Source organism: Mastigoproctus giganteus, chromosome 11, assembly GCF_048544385.1.
Source record: "Mastigoproctus giganteus isolate SK-2022 chromosome 11, ASM4854438v1, whole genome shotgun sequence".
NCBI classification, from domain to species: domain Eukaryota; kingdom Metazoa; phylum Arthropoda; class Arachnida; order Uropygi; family Thelyphonidae; genus Mastigoproctus; species Mastigoproctus giganteus.
The window spans coordinates 63,262,176-63,275,312 of NC_143585.1; the positions used below are offsets into that span (position 1 = coordinate 63,262,176).

The window sequence follows — 13,137 nt, forward strand, 5'->3', positions numbered from 1 at the left end:
ACAAACAAAATGACTGTAAAAAAAAGTAACATGTAAAAGTAACAAAAAAGTGATTTTTTTTTTTTTTTTTTCTTTTTGTCCGCCACTGTATATCATATTTGCTTAAAATTAGATTGAAATCACCCCCTACCAACACCATTCCTTACCTAGAAAGATTATAACAGAACCCAGGCACAGCATGTTTAACAATAACTCTGAGTCAAACTGAAAGAGGGGGCACTAAAAAATATGGAACTGGATGGATATGGGGTCCTATGATTATTTCTTCTCAGGATTCCTGGATGACAGTGTCCACTGGAATAATTCATATACCATTGAAGAAATGAAAAGGGTAAAATCACTGCTGCCATGGAAAGCATCTCTGAAGATACACTCTTTGCAGTTATAGTAAATTTTATTGATATCTGTAAATTGTCTTGGATGCATAGGGATCACATATTGAATGTTTTTGCTTGAATAATAACTCCTATGTCTGCCACTTTTGGTGGTTTTTCCAACTATGTGATCAGTTTGATCTTTTAATAGTGTATCATATCATTGGTCTTTAAGTTGAAAATTGATGCAAATTCATAAAAAAAACTTTAGTGTACTTTATTAATACCAATAAATCTAATATAACTTAAAAAAAAAAAAACTTTCATCTTTCTAAATACATACAAAATTTAACAATTATAGAAAATTAAATTAATAAATTTATGCAGAAATATACACAAGTAATACCATTAGCACCAGTACACTGTTATGGGTTACACATAGGTCTTTGACCTTTATTACAAATAACGCTGGTTTAGTTTTTGAATTTTTGTATTTGACAATGTCATCATTTTTTACTTGTTCCTGATGATGTTGATCAAGTTGCTCTTTGTTCAGCCCTGTGAAAGTTTTCTGTAAGCTATTCAAACATTTGCAAAATGAAGAAATTTTCAAGTTCTTAATTTTTTAAAAAATTCCTATATTTAGCATTGGCAGTAGCAAACAATGCAAGAAAGCGAGCTTTTACAGCATCAGCAACCCCTCCCCCCCCCATTTCATTACCTCCAGTAGTTTGTCTAGTTCCTTGAATTTATTTAAACTATCAACTTCCACAACAACAGATGGAAGTTTGTTCTAGCAATCAACCAACCACTGGCTAACAGCAAACTTCCACACACCTATTCTGCAACCATCATTACTCAGTTTGAAGGAAGTATGGTTGCAGAAGACAGTATTAACTTCAATTGCCATTTCTTAGCCCATCTGCCTAACTTCTAGATCCTGTTGCAGTAGTATACTGTCATTAACTACCCTGCCAACTTTGTGTCATCTGAAAACTTGACCAATAAGCCTGAGTTGCTCATCAATATTATTGATAAATATAGAAAACAACAATGGGCCCAATGCCGAACCCTGGAGAACTCCACTAATAAGTCTTGTGGAAATCTTCTTTGACTAATAATAATTAATCAAAGAAGAGCAATGTCCATTGATTACCACTCTGCCTTCTCCCACTCAACCATCCCTTTATCCATAGCAGCAACATGCCCTTAGTGCCACACTGCGCAATTTCTTCAGCAATCTTTCATGTAGAATAGTATCAAAAGCTTTCCTGAAATCCAAGTATATAATATCAAAATTATTTTTTGCTTACAGTTCCTTTGTGAGCACATCATAGTATCCAATCAAATTGGTCAAACAAGATTTCCACTTCACAAACCTATGCTGCATCTGAATTATAATTTCAGCCTTGGCTAGATGATCCTGCATTACTTCTTTTACCAGTGACTCTATTGAAGGCTACCATAGCCAAGTGGTCATTGCAAGGGTGCATAAGTACAATGTGCCTTTAGTGACCAGGGTTTAAGCCCGTGGCTACTGAATATGGTGTGTGTTTCTTGTATTCTTTATATCTTATGAACTCCTCTGATCATGTTTTATTTATTATATTTTCTATATTATGTTTCATTTATTTATTTATTATTTTCCCTGGGAAAGAGGTTAAACTAACAAGTCTGCAATTACTCGCTCACCCTTTGATCCCTCTTTGTGAATTGGGGATGCATTCACACATATCCACTCCATGGGTACCTCCCCTGAATCCAAGGATGCTCTCATGATTATGGCTAAGGGTTTGCTTACTTCCTTCGCTGCCTTCCTTAATATAATTGGATAGAACCCATCCACCCCAGGTACCTTTCTTTTGTTTAAATTCAATTCTCTTCCATTTTCCTCTCAGTTATTACAAAATCACTTAGTTCCCTGTCAGAGTTTGAACTTCTGGCATCCCCTTCCCTAAAGAATTCCTCATGTGTGAATGTAGATGCAAAATACTCATTTAGTTCTTCAGCAACCTGAGCAGGGTCATCAACAGTGAAACCATCGATATCAAGTGGACCAATTTGATCTATCCCCTTCCTTCTAATGTTTACATAAGTGGAAACATTGGCAAAGATTCTTTGGCAAAGATTTCTTGTAATCTGCCTTCCCTTACTTAACTTCCTTTTTGACTTGATTATAGACTAGTTTATATCTACTATAGGCTTCTATGTTGCCCGATAATTTATATGCATCCCATGCACTTTTCTTCTTTGCCACAAGTTGCATCAGTTCAGCTGACATCTATTTAGGCCTATACATTGAAGAGTATTTCTTATTTGTTATGAAGAGCCTAGTAGCTTCCATGATTAATTCCTTGAATACTTCAAGTTTAGAACTGGCTGATGGCAACATCATTATTTGGTCCTATTGTATAGAATTTAAACGCTGTCGGAGACCACTGTAGTCACCTTTACAAAAGCAAAAACCCCTCCCTTTACCCTTGATGGTAGTTACATCTTCAAGTAAATCTCAAATAAATACACTGCCACCTAGTGATTCTTTTATCTGCAGATTCTTAATGCATGAATAATTTCTGCTGATGATCAGATCAAGAGTATTACTCCTTGTTGCCTCTCTCACATACTGCTGTAGGAAACCATCATCCAATAAATCTACAAAGTTACCAACCCACAAGTTCCAGTCAATATCTGGAAAGCTAATCTCCTATTATAGGATATTCTGATTTACTGGCCTACTCTATTTTTCTGTACAGCTATTTGTTGAACTCATCAGTCCAACATATAACACACTCCTACTCTTATTTGTAGTTTACCGGTGCTTTATGTCACACGTAACTGACTCAACATTACTCTGTCCACCAGTGTCAACTAGATGCCTCCCCTTCCCACATCCTGTCTGTCTTTTCTGTATACATTGTACTTCCCATATTCTGCATTCCTTATATCTGAGTGACACCATGTCTTTGATATCCCAACAATGTCTGCATTTTGTCTGGCCGACCGGGCTAGCCGAGTGGGTAAAGTACCTGCCCGGCAACCCAAAGGTCGCGGGTTCGATTCCCGCCTCGGGCTTGGATCAAAGTACTGCAAAAACCTTGGGAGGTGCAATATGGCCACAGAAGCCGATGCGCCAACAACTACCAAATAAATAATAAATAAGCATTTTGTCTTGACTAGAAATTCAAAATCATCAAATTTATTTAATATACTCCGAGCATTGGTGTACATGCAAGTATACATGCATCTGTTCTTATGCTTAGTTACCCTAATACATTCCACATATTTATTTGTTTCATGATGACTCCCAGCAGTTCTTGAAATCCACGTCACCTTGCTTTCAAGGCTGCTGCTCATTCCAACAGAAGCAGTGCAAGAATCGCTTTCACCTCTGCCTGCAGCCATTATTAATCTATTAGTCTGTGTATCCCCCCCAGCTAGCAGTTTTCTGACCAATGTAACACTGCTTCAATAGCATCAGCAAATATTCTTGCACCCAATTTCTTTCTATTTAAGTGTATCCCGTCCCTGTAGAAGCAGTCTCTCTCCTGCTAACAAGCTCAGACCATGCTGAGAAAAATTCTACCCGATGAGCCTTGCACAGTAGCTCAGAGCCAAATTGATTGACATGACTATCATCGTATTCTCCCTCCCATCAAATTTAACCCTAACTCGAAACATTTTTCAGCATTGCCTTGTACTTGTTAAGTAAGGCTGCAGATCTCCTACTCTTAATATCATTAGTGCCAACGTGTACAACAAAATCACCTTTTGTGCCCTTAAAATTTAAGGGCACAAAAGGTGATTTTGTTGTACACGACTATCATGAATCTGTTCCCCTTCACAAGCAGATATAATCTTTTAAGGCTTAAAACATGATACCTGCTTTATACCTCATCAATGTTTGCTCTTGGCAGACATACTCTGTCCTATTCCACCTACCCTTTTTGCACAATATATTTCCTCTTTCTCTGACAATAGAGTCGCCGTCAACTATCCCCTGTGAGACTAGTGCATTCTGCCTTGGGAGTTGCCATTGTGTTGCTTAATGGTCAACACAACCATTTAATGTGGGCAGCTCTGAGCTCTATGCCCCCGCCCCCCACCGATTTAATTCCTTTATAGCAGCTAGATCTAATATATTGTGGAAAACTTGTAATGGCTATCTAGAACTTGTTTTGATGGAATATTTTCTTGTCATCTGATCAACCATATCCATGCCAATTTTTGTATTAAAGTTTTATTCAGTTGAACTATTGTTTTCAGGTAGAACAGATTAGTTTTATAGGAGGCATCATCATTATTTGGCACATCTAAATAATTTTCAGTTAATTGCCCCAGTTAGTGTAAACCCACAACTTGACCTCATTTGTTTTACAAGTAACACACAATAACAAAAAGAACTTGACACAGTTTTGCTATATTACATATGTTATGCACTGAAGAATACAATATACTTAACAAGTCTGAGCTGTTTTATACTAACTGAAGAAGTTTCGAAATTGTACTTGTGTATGAAAATATATCATGTTGTAATCAGCCTTCTGCACTAAGTGGGGGCTCTGCTGTAGTCACCTTTCCTCTTCAAGAGCATCTCGTGGGATGCATGATGACTCTTCCTATGATTAAAGCCGGCCCCCTTTCAAAATCAGCCATGTGGTAGGCAATGGTATACCACCACATTATCTGATTCCACAGAGACCATATCCAAAAACTACTATTAAAGGAAGACCTGCAACTAGGTGGAAGGATGGGATAAGTGAACTTTTGAGTGTGACATTTTGCGATGCCGCTCGTATAGCATATGATCGATGCAGTTGGAGGATTTTGTTGGTGGCCACAACAGCTCCTCAGGGAACTGTGTGACTGGAAGAAGTAAAAACAAAGTAAAGTGCAGTCATTTCAACCCACTGCAGGATGGAAGCCTCCTCAACAATTCATGCTGAGGGAAATAGACCATAATCTGCCACGCTGGTTCAGTGCGGGTTGGCAGATCGACCGTATTCAGCAGTCAGGGGCTTGAACCCCGGTCTACTCAAAGAGCGCGTGCTACTGCACTCCCACTCCTGACCACTCGGCTACGGAGGCCACTGGGAGAAGAAGGTACAAATATAGTACACAAAGTATTAAAATTTAATAACATTTTGAAAGCAACATTTAAAGGAAGCATGTTTATGTTCAAACTAACTACATCCATATCTCATATAACACCCAATATATTCTTTATTTTTTAAAAAAGTAAAAAAAAATTAAAGTATAGTGATGCATATTTTTAGAAAAAAAATACAAATCTATAGCATTTTCAAATGTTATTATTTTAATAAGCTTGTAATGATAAAATAATAACATTAACTTAAAAATGTTTGACGGTCAAATCAGCTGCTGCCGTACTTCTAGTGTTAAGACACCAAACTTATCAATGTCACTACAATATATTAAAAAAAAGTTGCATCTTTTCATGATCCTGTATATTTACTTTTATGGTGATTTACTTTTATTGTATTTATAAACCAGATTTATATAACATACATATATCTGAAATTCTTATATTATAGGTAATATCGCATTGTGAACGTAGAACCCATCCTGACATTCATCGTTTTGAAAAGGTGTCCAACATAATTAAGCAGTTCAAACTAAGTTGTAGTAAGCTTGCAGCACAATTTACTTGCATGAGTGCCAAAAACAGTAATTTTGCAGCATTCATTGATGTTTTTACTCCAAATACTTATGTAATGGTTATTACTTCTGATCCTACTATTCGTAAGTAGAACACTTTTAAGTTCGTTTAAATGAAATTTGTCAGAATTATCTCGTGTATTACCATTGTCTTAGCGTGCAAAGATTTAAATATATAAACATATATGTGTGGAGTGTTTGAAAAGTTTTTGGTCTGAGTATGAAAGGTTTATTTGAGGAGTTTGGTAACATTACTTTTCAGTCAAAGGAGACTTTGACTCCAAAGTCTCCTTTGGAAACTTTGGAGTCAAATTTTTGCCACTGTTGCTGAAATGCATTTATTCCAGTTGCAAAGAAAGTTTTATCTGGAGCCTCCAGGAATGCATCCACTGCAGCAGTGATGTGTCACTATCAGTAGGAAAATGGATGCTAGCCAGATGTGTTTTTTCAAATTAGGAAATAGGTGAAAGTCCAATGGTGCTAGATTTGGCAAATATGAAAGATGGTCCAAGATTTCAAAGCTGCAATCATGCAATGTAGCCATGGCAGTGACAAACTTGTGAGCAGGTGCATTGTCCTGGTGGAACAAGACTCCTTTTCTGCATTTTCCTTGGCATTTGTCTTTAATGTTTTCATTCAAACAGTAACAGGGGCATATGACACAAGGTCTGTGTCATATGCCCCTGTTACTGTCTGGCCTTTCAGAAGGTAATTCACTAGTAGTGCTCCATCAGCGTCCCAAAAAACCAATGTCATCCCTTTCCAGCAGAAGGAATTAACTTGGCTTTCTTTGGAAAAGATTGTGTTTGAATAGGCAAAAGATAGTGTTTCCACTGTTTTGACTGCTCCTTTGTCTCTAGCTGAAAGTTATGGACTCATATCTCATCCATGATCACAAACCTTGCAAGGACACTGGCTAGATCTGCTTGAAAACAATGAAAATGTTCACTTGAATTGACAACTCTTGTGCATTTTTTGATCTGCTGTCAATAACATCGGAACCCATCACAATGACACTTTTTCCATAGTGAGAAGAACCTCTGTTATAATGTGGTACATACACCCAGATAAGATACCAAAGACAGCTGGCAGTGTACCGAACTATCAATCGTCTATTCATCGGCGGCACCAGATCATGCACACTGTCGACAACTTCTCGAATTATGGACTTTGCAGGTCTTCTACAGCATGATTCATCGAATTCTCAATGTTTCAACTATATCATCATGAATTGCCTTTGGTGTTAGTCCCTTTTATCCCAAATATTGGATAAGTGCATATTAACTGATTTTGTCCATCTTTTCTCATTCACACAACTTTGTTGACTTCAGGAACTGTGATTAAAAAAAAAAAAAAAAGACATTGAAAATTCATAAAACTTGGGTTACTATTTGAAGTGTTATACATTAAGCACAAAAATTTTGGAACACTGTACCACTACCCTTTCATACTCAGGCCATGGACTTTTTAAATGGGGTGTGTGCATGTAATTTTGTAATTTTTTTTTTTTTTTTTGAAAAGAAAAAAATTTCAAGAATCTTGAACAATGTCAGTGCCACAAAAAGCCCAGAATCTGATAGCACTTCTCCACCTGCCTTTAGCTCCCATTTTGTGTCATATTTTTTACACTCTTATTCTACTGGTGTCCAGTCCAACATAATGCATGGAATTTTTGTTCATGTGCAGTTCCTAAAAAATAAAAGAGTGACAAATTTCTTCCTTCCAGTTATCGTTCAATTACATTTATCTTTTCTGACACTCATTGCATGTAACAGAAGATGCAGGAGGTTTTTTTTTTGGATGTTTCTCTTCTTTCACCCACTCTTTTCCTCCTGTTCATTAATGAGCTCTCTTGCAAAAATTCTGATGATAGTACACTACATTCCACCTTTCAGTTTGACAGGCACTGTTTTGCATGAACAGCTACAACTTCTCGAATATTCACTAGTAGTTTAAATGCTGATCTACAAGTAATTCTACAGTGGGAAGAAGAGAACTTAGCTAACTGCAATCTGTCTGTAGAATGTCAATTAAGCTATTTGCATAATTAGGAAAAGCTATCCCACTTTTGTTTTTCATGCATACATAAAAGAATATACAAATATATCTTTCTTTGTTTTTTTTAATATTGTTTTTCTTTCAGTGTTTAAGACACTGCAGTTGGAAAATTGAAAATTGGGGAGCCCATATCAGTGAAATAAGGACAATGTATATTTCACTTGAGAATATATCCATTTCCCAAAATATTTGTGAACACTTCCCGCCTTAAAAAGACAGCAAATCTTGTCAAAACTCATTATATGAAGTGCTTAATAAATATTATACGTAATTTTTCAGTTGATCACACACATCTAGTAAACAACTTTTTGTCATAATCAAATTCAGCAAATTTTTCTAATTTTAACATTTAACATTACAATATATTAAATTTAAATAAATGAGTTTGAACTTTATGGGTCTAATTCTTACTCATATCCTTGTGTTTAGTTCATAATCTAATCATTGGGAATGGATATTTGTTCGGTATATTTGAAAAAAAATACATTTTTTATAATGTGGCCACCCTTAGTTGGTTTGAAGTTGGAGATCACTGATATACAAAAAATGATATTTAAATTTGCTGTTTATCACAAAATAATGTATGTCATTCTGTACTATATTCACATGGTAAATATATTTAATCTCATTTCCATTTCGCACAGGTTTTGTGACCATCATGAAATTTAGTTATTCTAATTCACTTTTGCATAAAAGATCTAGTGTCTGATCTGTGTTGAAAAAATGAACTGAAATTTCAGACATTGGCTTCATAAAGTAATAAACAGAATTGCATAACTTCTAAAGTTCTTTAAATGTTTAATTGGTATATGGATAAGGGGTGGCAGAATTTAGGATTATTAAACCATTAATCCATTTTCAGATGAAAATCATGAGCATGCAATAGAAACATTTCTCAAATATTCTGAAAAATTAAAAACTTCCAGCCGGCCTGTTGAATATTTAATTGTAGTAGTTTAGATATGTCTTCAGGAAAGGCATTTATAAACATTGCTTGTGCAAACAATGATCGATGAGACAGGATTATAAGGAATTGAAAGAGGCTCTTCTACCTGAATTTTTCTATAAAAGAGCTTTTAATTACCAGCTTGCCACAGATTCTTAAAATTCTAACAAAGACCAGAATAGCCTGCTGATAATCTTTACACTATTTTGTAAGTTGTAAAGTAGCAATGTGGAAATTCCTCCTGGATAAAGCATTTTTGGAGAGGTTGGTTTTTCCTAGTTTTTCTTTGGCATAAATAAGGAGGAAAGAAAATTACTCACAGGAAAAGTGCAACAGTTTGATTTGGCATTGAAATATGTTAAACAATGAAAATATATAGCACAGGATATTAAGTCTAGAAAAATGAAGAAATACAAGTAGAAAAATTTACCAGGAAAAGAGATGGATAATGTGATCAACCAGACCAACAAGTTTCCAGAACAAGATGGAAAGATGCAGATTGAAGGAGGGAATTATTAGTGAAATTACAAACATCGGGGGGGGGGGGAATGCCACGAAATGGTAGCATGTATTAGACAGTCGTCTGCTTGTCTAAAAACCTGTGTAGAAGAAGTAGAATCCTCAACTACCTAAGAGAGTGCTTTGGAGCCTTGAAGATTGAGAAAACCTGTTATCTTTATTCTTGTGATATAAAAGGTCACGTGTCATGAAATTATAAGATGACTCACAGAGACAGGCTTAATGATGATATGAAAGAAAGCTGGTCTATTGACTAAGGTCAGATCAGCTCCTGGCATTGTTGAATTCTGCAGCACAGGTATCAACATGATCAACATAACATGAGCCTTCTGAACTTATTTGGTAATTGTAAGGCACTGTCTATCATGATGCTACTTGAGCCAGCAAGTAATGACCAATATTTATTCAGAATTTATATACAGGGCAATTTAAAAAGAATGATACACTTTTTTCAAAATATATATTTATTGTGAAGTAACCAATGAGCTTGCAGTCATGTAATATGTGCTGATCAGGATATAATAAATATCTTTAATTATAAATAAATACTTTGGAGCTTTCAAGGCTAAATGTGCCTCTTTATCAACAAATAGAATCGAAACTTTAGAGATAAAAATTATTTTTAACGGACACAGAGTTGTGCGTGTGTGGGCACGAGGTAGGCCATTCAACCATTAAACTGGAGTTCATTGTTGCTGCTTGGACGTGCATAGTTTTGACTCCAGTGCTTACCTAGACTTAAAACAGTTGCCTCCAAGATGGGCTGTAGTCTCATGCCTTTGCAGCAGTTCAAGGCTCTCGAATTACACAATATATTAGGTGCCTCCGTAGCCAGGTGGGTAGGAGCAGCAGTACGTAGCACACGCTTCTTGATTAGACTGGGGTTCAAGCCCGTGACCACCAAATACGGAGGATGTGGAAAGGTGAGGGAATGACCACCGCATATCCCAGAGCAATATGGCCTTAGTTGCTAATGCTCCTGAAAACCAAATAACAAACAAACAAACACAATATATTAAGTGACTCTAACCAGAGGCAGTGGTGAAAATGTCGGGACTGGTCAATCACTTCGTAGTCTCGCTTGGGATTGAGGTCATGCTGGGTCGACCAGAAGCATTCCGTGATTGCTTGCTGGTCGGTCTCAGCAAGGCGAACGATCTGTTGTGTTCTGCCTTGCAGAACATTTATAATTAAAGTTAGATATTTTACTGGATATATACTTTATCATTATTTCCTATACACTATGGATTCCAGTACAACAAGCCCATATACTCTCATGTGCTAATCATTAGAAAAACTCTCAAATTTTCATTCAAAGTAGTGCAGGGAAAGTGTTTTGTTCTTTTTGCTGCCAGGGATGACCTTTTAAAGAAAATGGTGCCTCCACAACAAAAGGCATTCTGAATCCTACAGTTTGCAAAGATTAACTGGGTGACAGTGATGCAACAGACGTCCCATACACTTTTTGAAATTGATCTGCACACTAGGAGCAACATTTACCATTGGTATAATAATTTGAAGATGATGGTTATATCTGTAAAAGGAAATGCACTGGTCATCTTCATGTATTGAAGAGAATATGGATCAAATTTGAGAAGCCTTTCAGAGAAGTCCATTGAGATTGACCTACCAAGGCAGTCATGAGTCCCCAGACAACCATATTGTGTGTTCTACACAAACAATTATCCATGAAAAGTTACATGTTGAAGTTGGCACAATCCCTAAAACCCAATAACAGTTAAATGATATGATTTTTCCATACAGATGCAAGTTGACATGGAAGATGACAAATTTGTAACCCACCTGATCTTCATTGGTGAAGTGACATTTCACTCAAGCAGTAAAGGGATCACCATAATGTGTGCACATTTAGGGCACTGAAAATCTGCATCATATCATGGAGCATGAATGGGATTTGCCAAAAGTGAACGTCTTTTGTGTCATTTCCCAATGGAAGATCTGTGAAAAACCTGGAAAAACCATCTACAGACCCATTGCCTTATTACCAGTCTTGCTCAAGAAAGGATGATCCTATCTTGCCTTGATGACCACTACATGAGTGCAAACCTAAAGTTCAAAAAACAATTTTGATTCAAGCCAGGAATCATCCATGGAGGATGCCATGAATTATATAATGAGCACTGCCAGTATCACACAGGAAACTTGCTTACTATATGCATAAATTTTGCCTCTGCTTTTGATGCACTATGGTGGCCTAGCATACTTTGCTGACTTCACCTACTAAACCTATATAAATGCATAAAAGATAACCTTAGTGATAGGCAGGTTTCAGTTAAGGCTAGCTATCATTGTATTACCCGAAAAGTGACAAAGGATGCCCCCAGGGTTCAGTCCTGTGTCCCTGCTTTTTATTGGCCCAACTGACAAAGTCACCTACCTTTTTGCAGACTACCTTGTCTGCTGGTTAAAGCAAACACCTGAGCTATTCTTGAATGGCATGCCAACTTAGCATTAAGCATCCTACAGGAATTTTAAATAGTAAAACCAAATCAGTTCTTCTAAAAGGTAAATTAAATTTAAGAAGACCACCTCAGATTAAAATTTCGTGCAAAAGAATAGCTCTGGTATCAGAACTTAAATATTTAGCAGTAATGTGATCAAAAATTAACTTTTCACCCCCATCTCATGTATGTTTGCCAGAAAAGTGCAAAACTGCTGGTATAATTTAAAGGATTAGCTGTGCTGACTGGGGACTTAAAAAGAAAGATCTTTGCACTTATTTATAAGTGGCCTTCCTCCCAGTATCACCTATGGTGCAAGCACCTGGTTCACTAGAGCAACTCTAGCGAAGAACAGAGCCAAACTTAATTCAATCCATTGAATCATTTTATTAACAATCACAAGGGCTTGCCATACTCTAAGCATGCCTGCACTTCAGGTGCTTGCTGTTACACTTCCTTTTGACTTAGAGGTGATTGGAAGAGACCTCAGTTATAGGTTAAAGAAATAGATTCCAACTGACATCTTGGGTATTGACCTAGACAGTGACCTCAAGAAAGAAAGATAATTCTGGACTCCCTCTTAATTCTGGCAAACCAGATTGGGAGAAGACCAGCAAGGGGGAAGTCGCTAGGAGGCTTCTTCCACAGGCAACCCTAGTCTCCCCTCTCTGGTTTGTCCCAGGCCTTCATACCACCTTCTTGCTGACAGGACATATTCCCTAAATGCTAAATTATGTCAGCTTGTTCTCACACAGGACCCCAGTGTACCTGTGGTGCTGATGAGGATTGGGTGCATGTTCTCTATGACTGTCCGAATTATCATCCCCACTGATATATATAATGACAACAAACTAGACCGCTAATACATAGAGATGAGTACACCTCCTCATCATTGAGGGGAGACACTACATGGCCTTCTCAGACTTTACTCAAAAAATCTTTGAGACAAGAAGAAATAACCAAATTATGACTACCCAGACCAACCCCCCCCCCCCCCCAAACAAACTTTTCATGACAATTCCCCCCACATCTGCTAAGTTAGGAAGACTGATGACCCTAGCATGTCAGAATATTCCCTGTCCTATGTAAACTGCATGAAATGTTTGTAATGTGGTGGAGAAAATGTGTGTATTTGAGTGTGTATGTATGTATGTGAGGGAAG

The 13,137-nt window shown here is 36.9% G+C and overlaps 1 protein-coding gene across 1 annotated transcript in view; it reads left to right on the forward strand.

The window, feature by feature from the left end:
* RagA-B (Ras-related GTP binding A/B) overlaps window positions 1-13,137 on the forward strand; it is a 58,147-nt gene that overhangs the window by 29,692 nt on the left and 15,318 nt on the right. Inside the window, exon 7 of the mRNA XM_090385440.1 lies at window positions 5,867-6,074. Within this exon, the coding sequence (XP_090241566.1) occupies window positions 5,867-6,074 (208 nt within the window). The remainder of the gene's footprint in view (window positions 1-5,866; window positions 6,075-13,137) is intronic.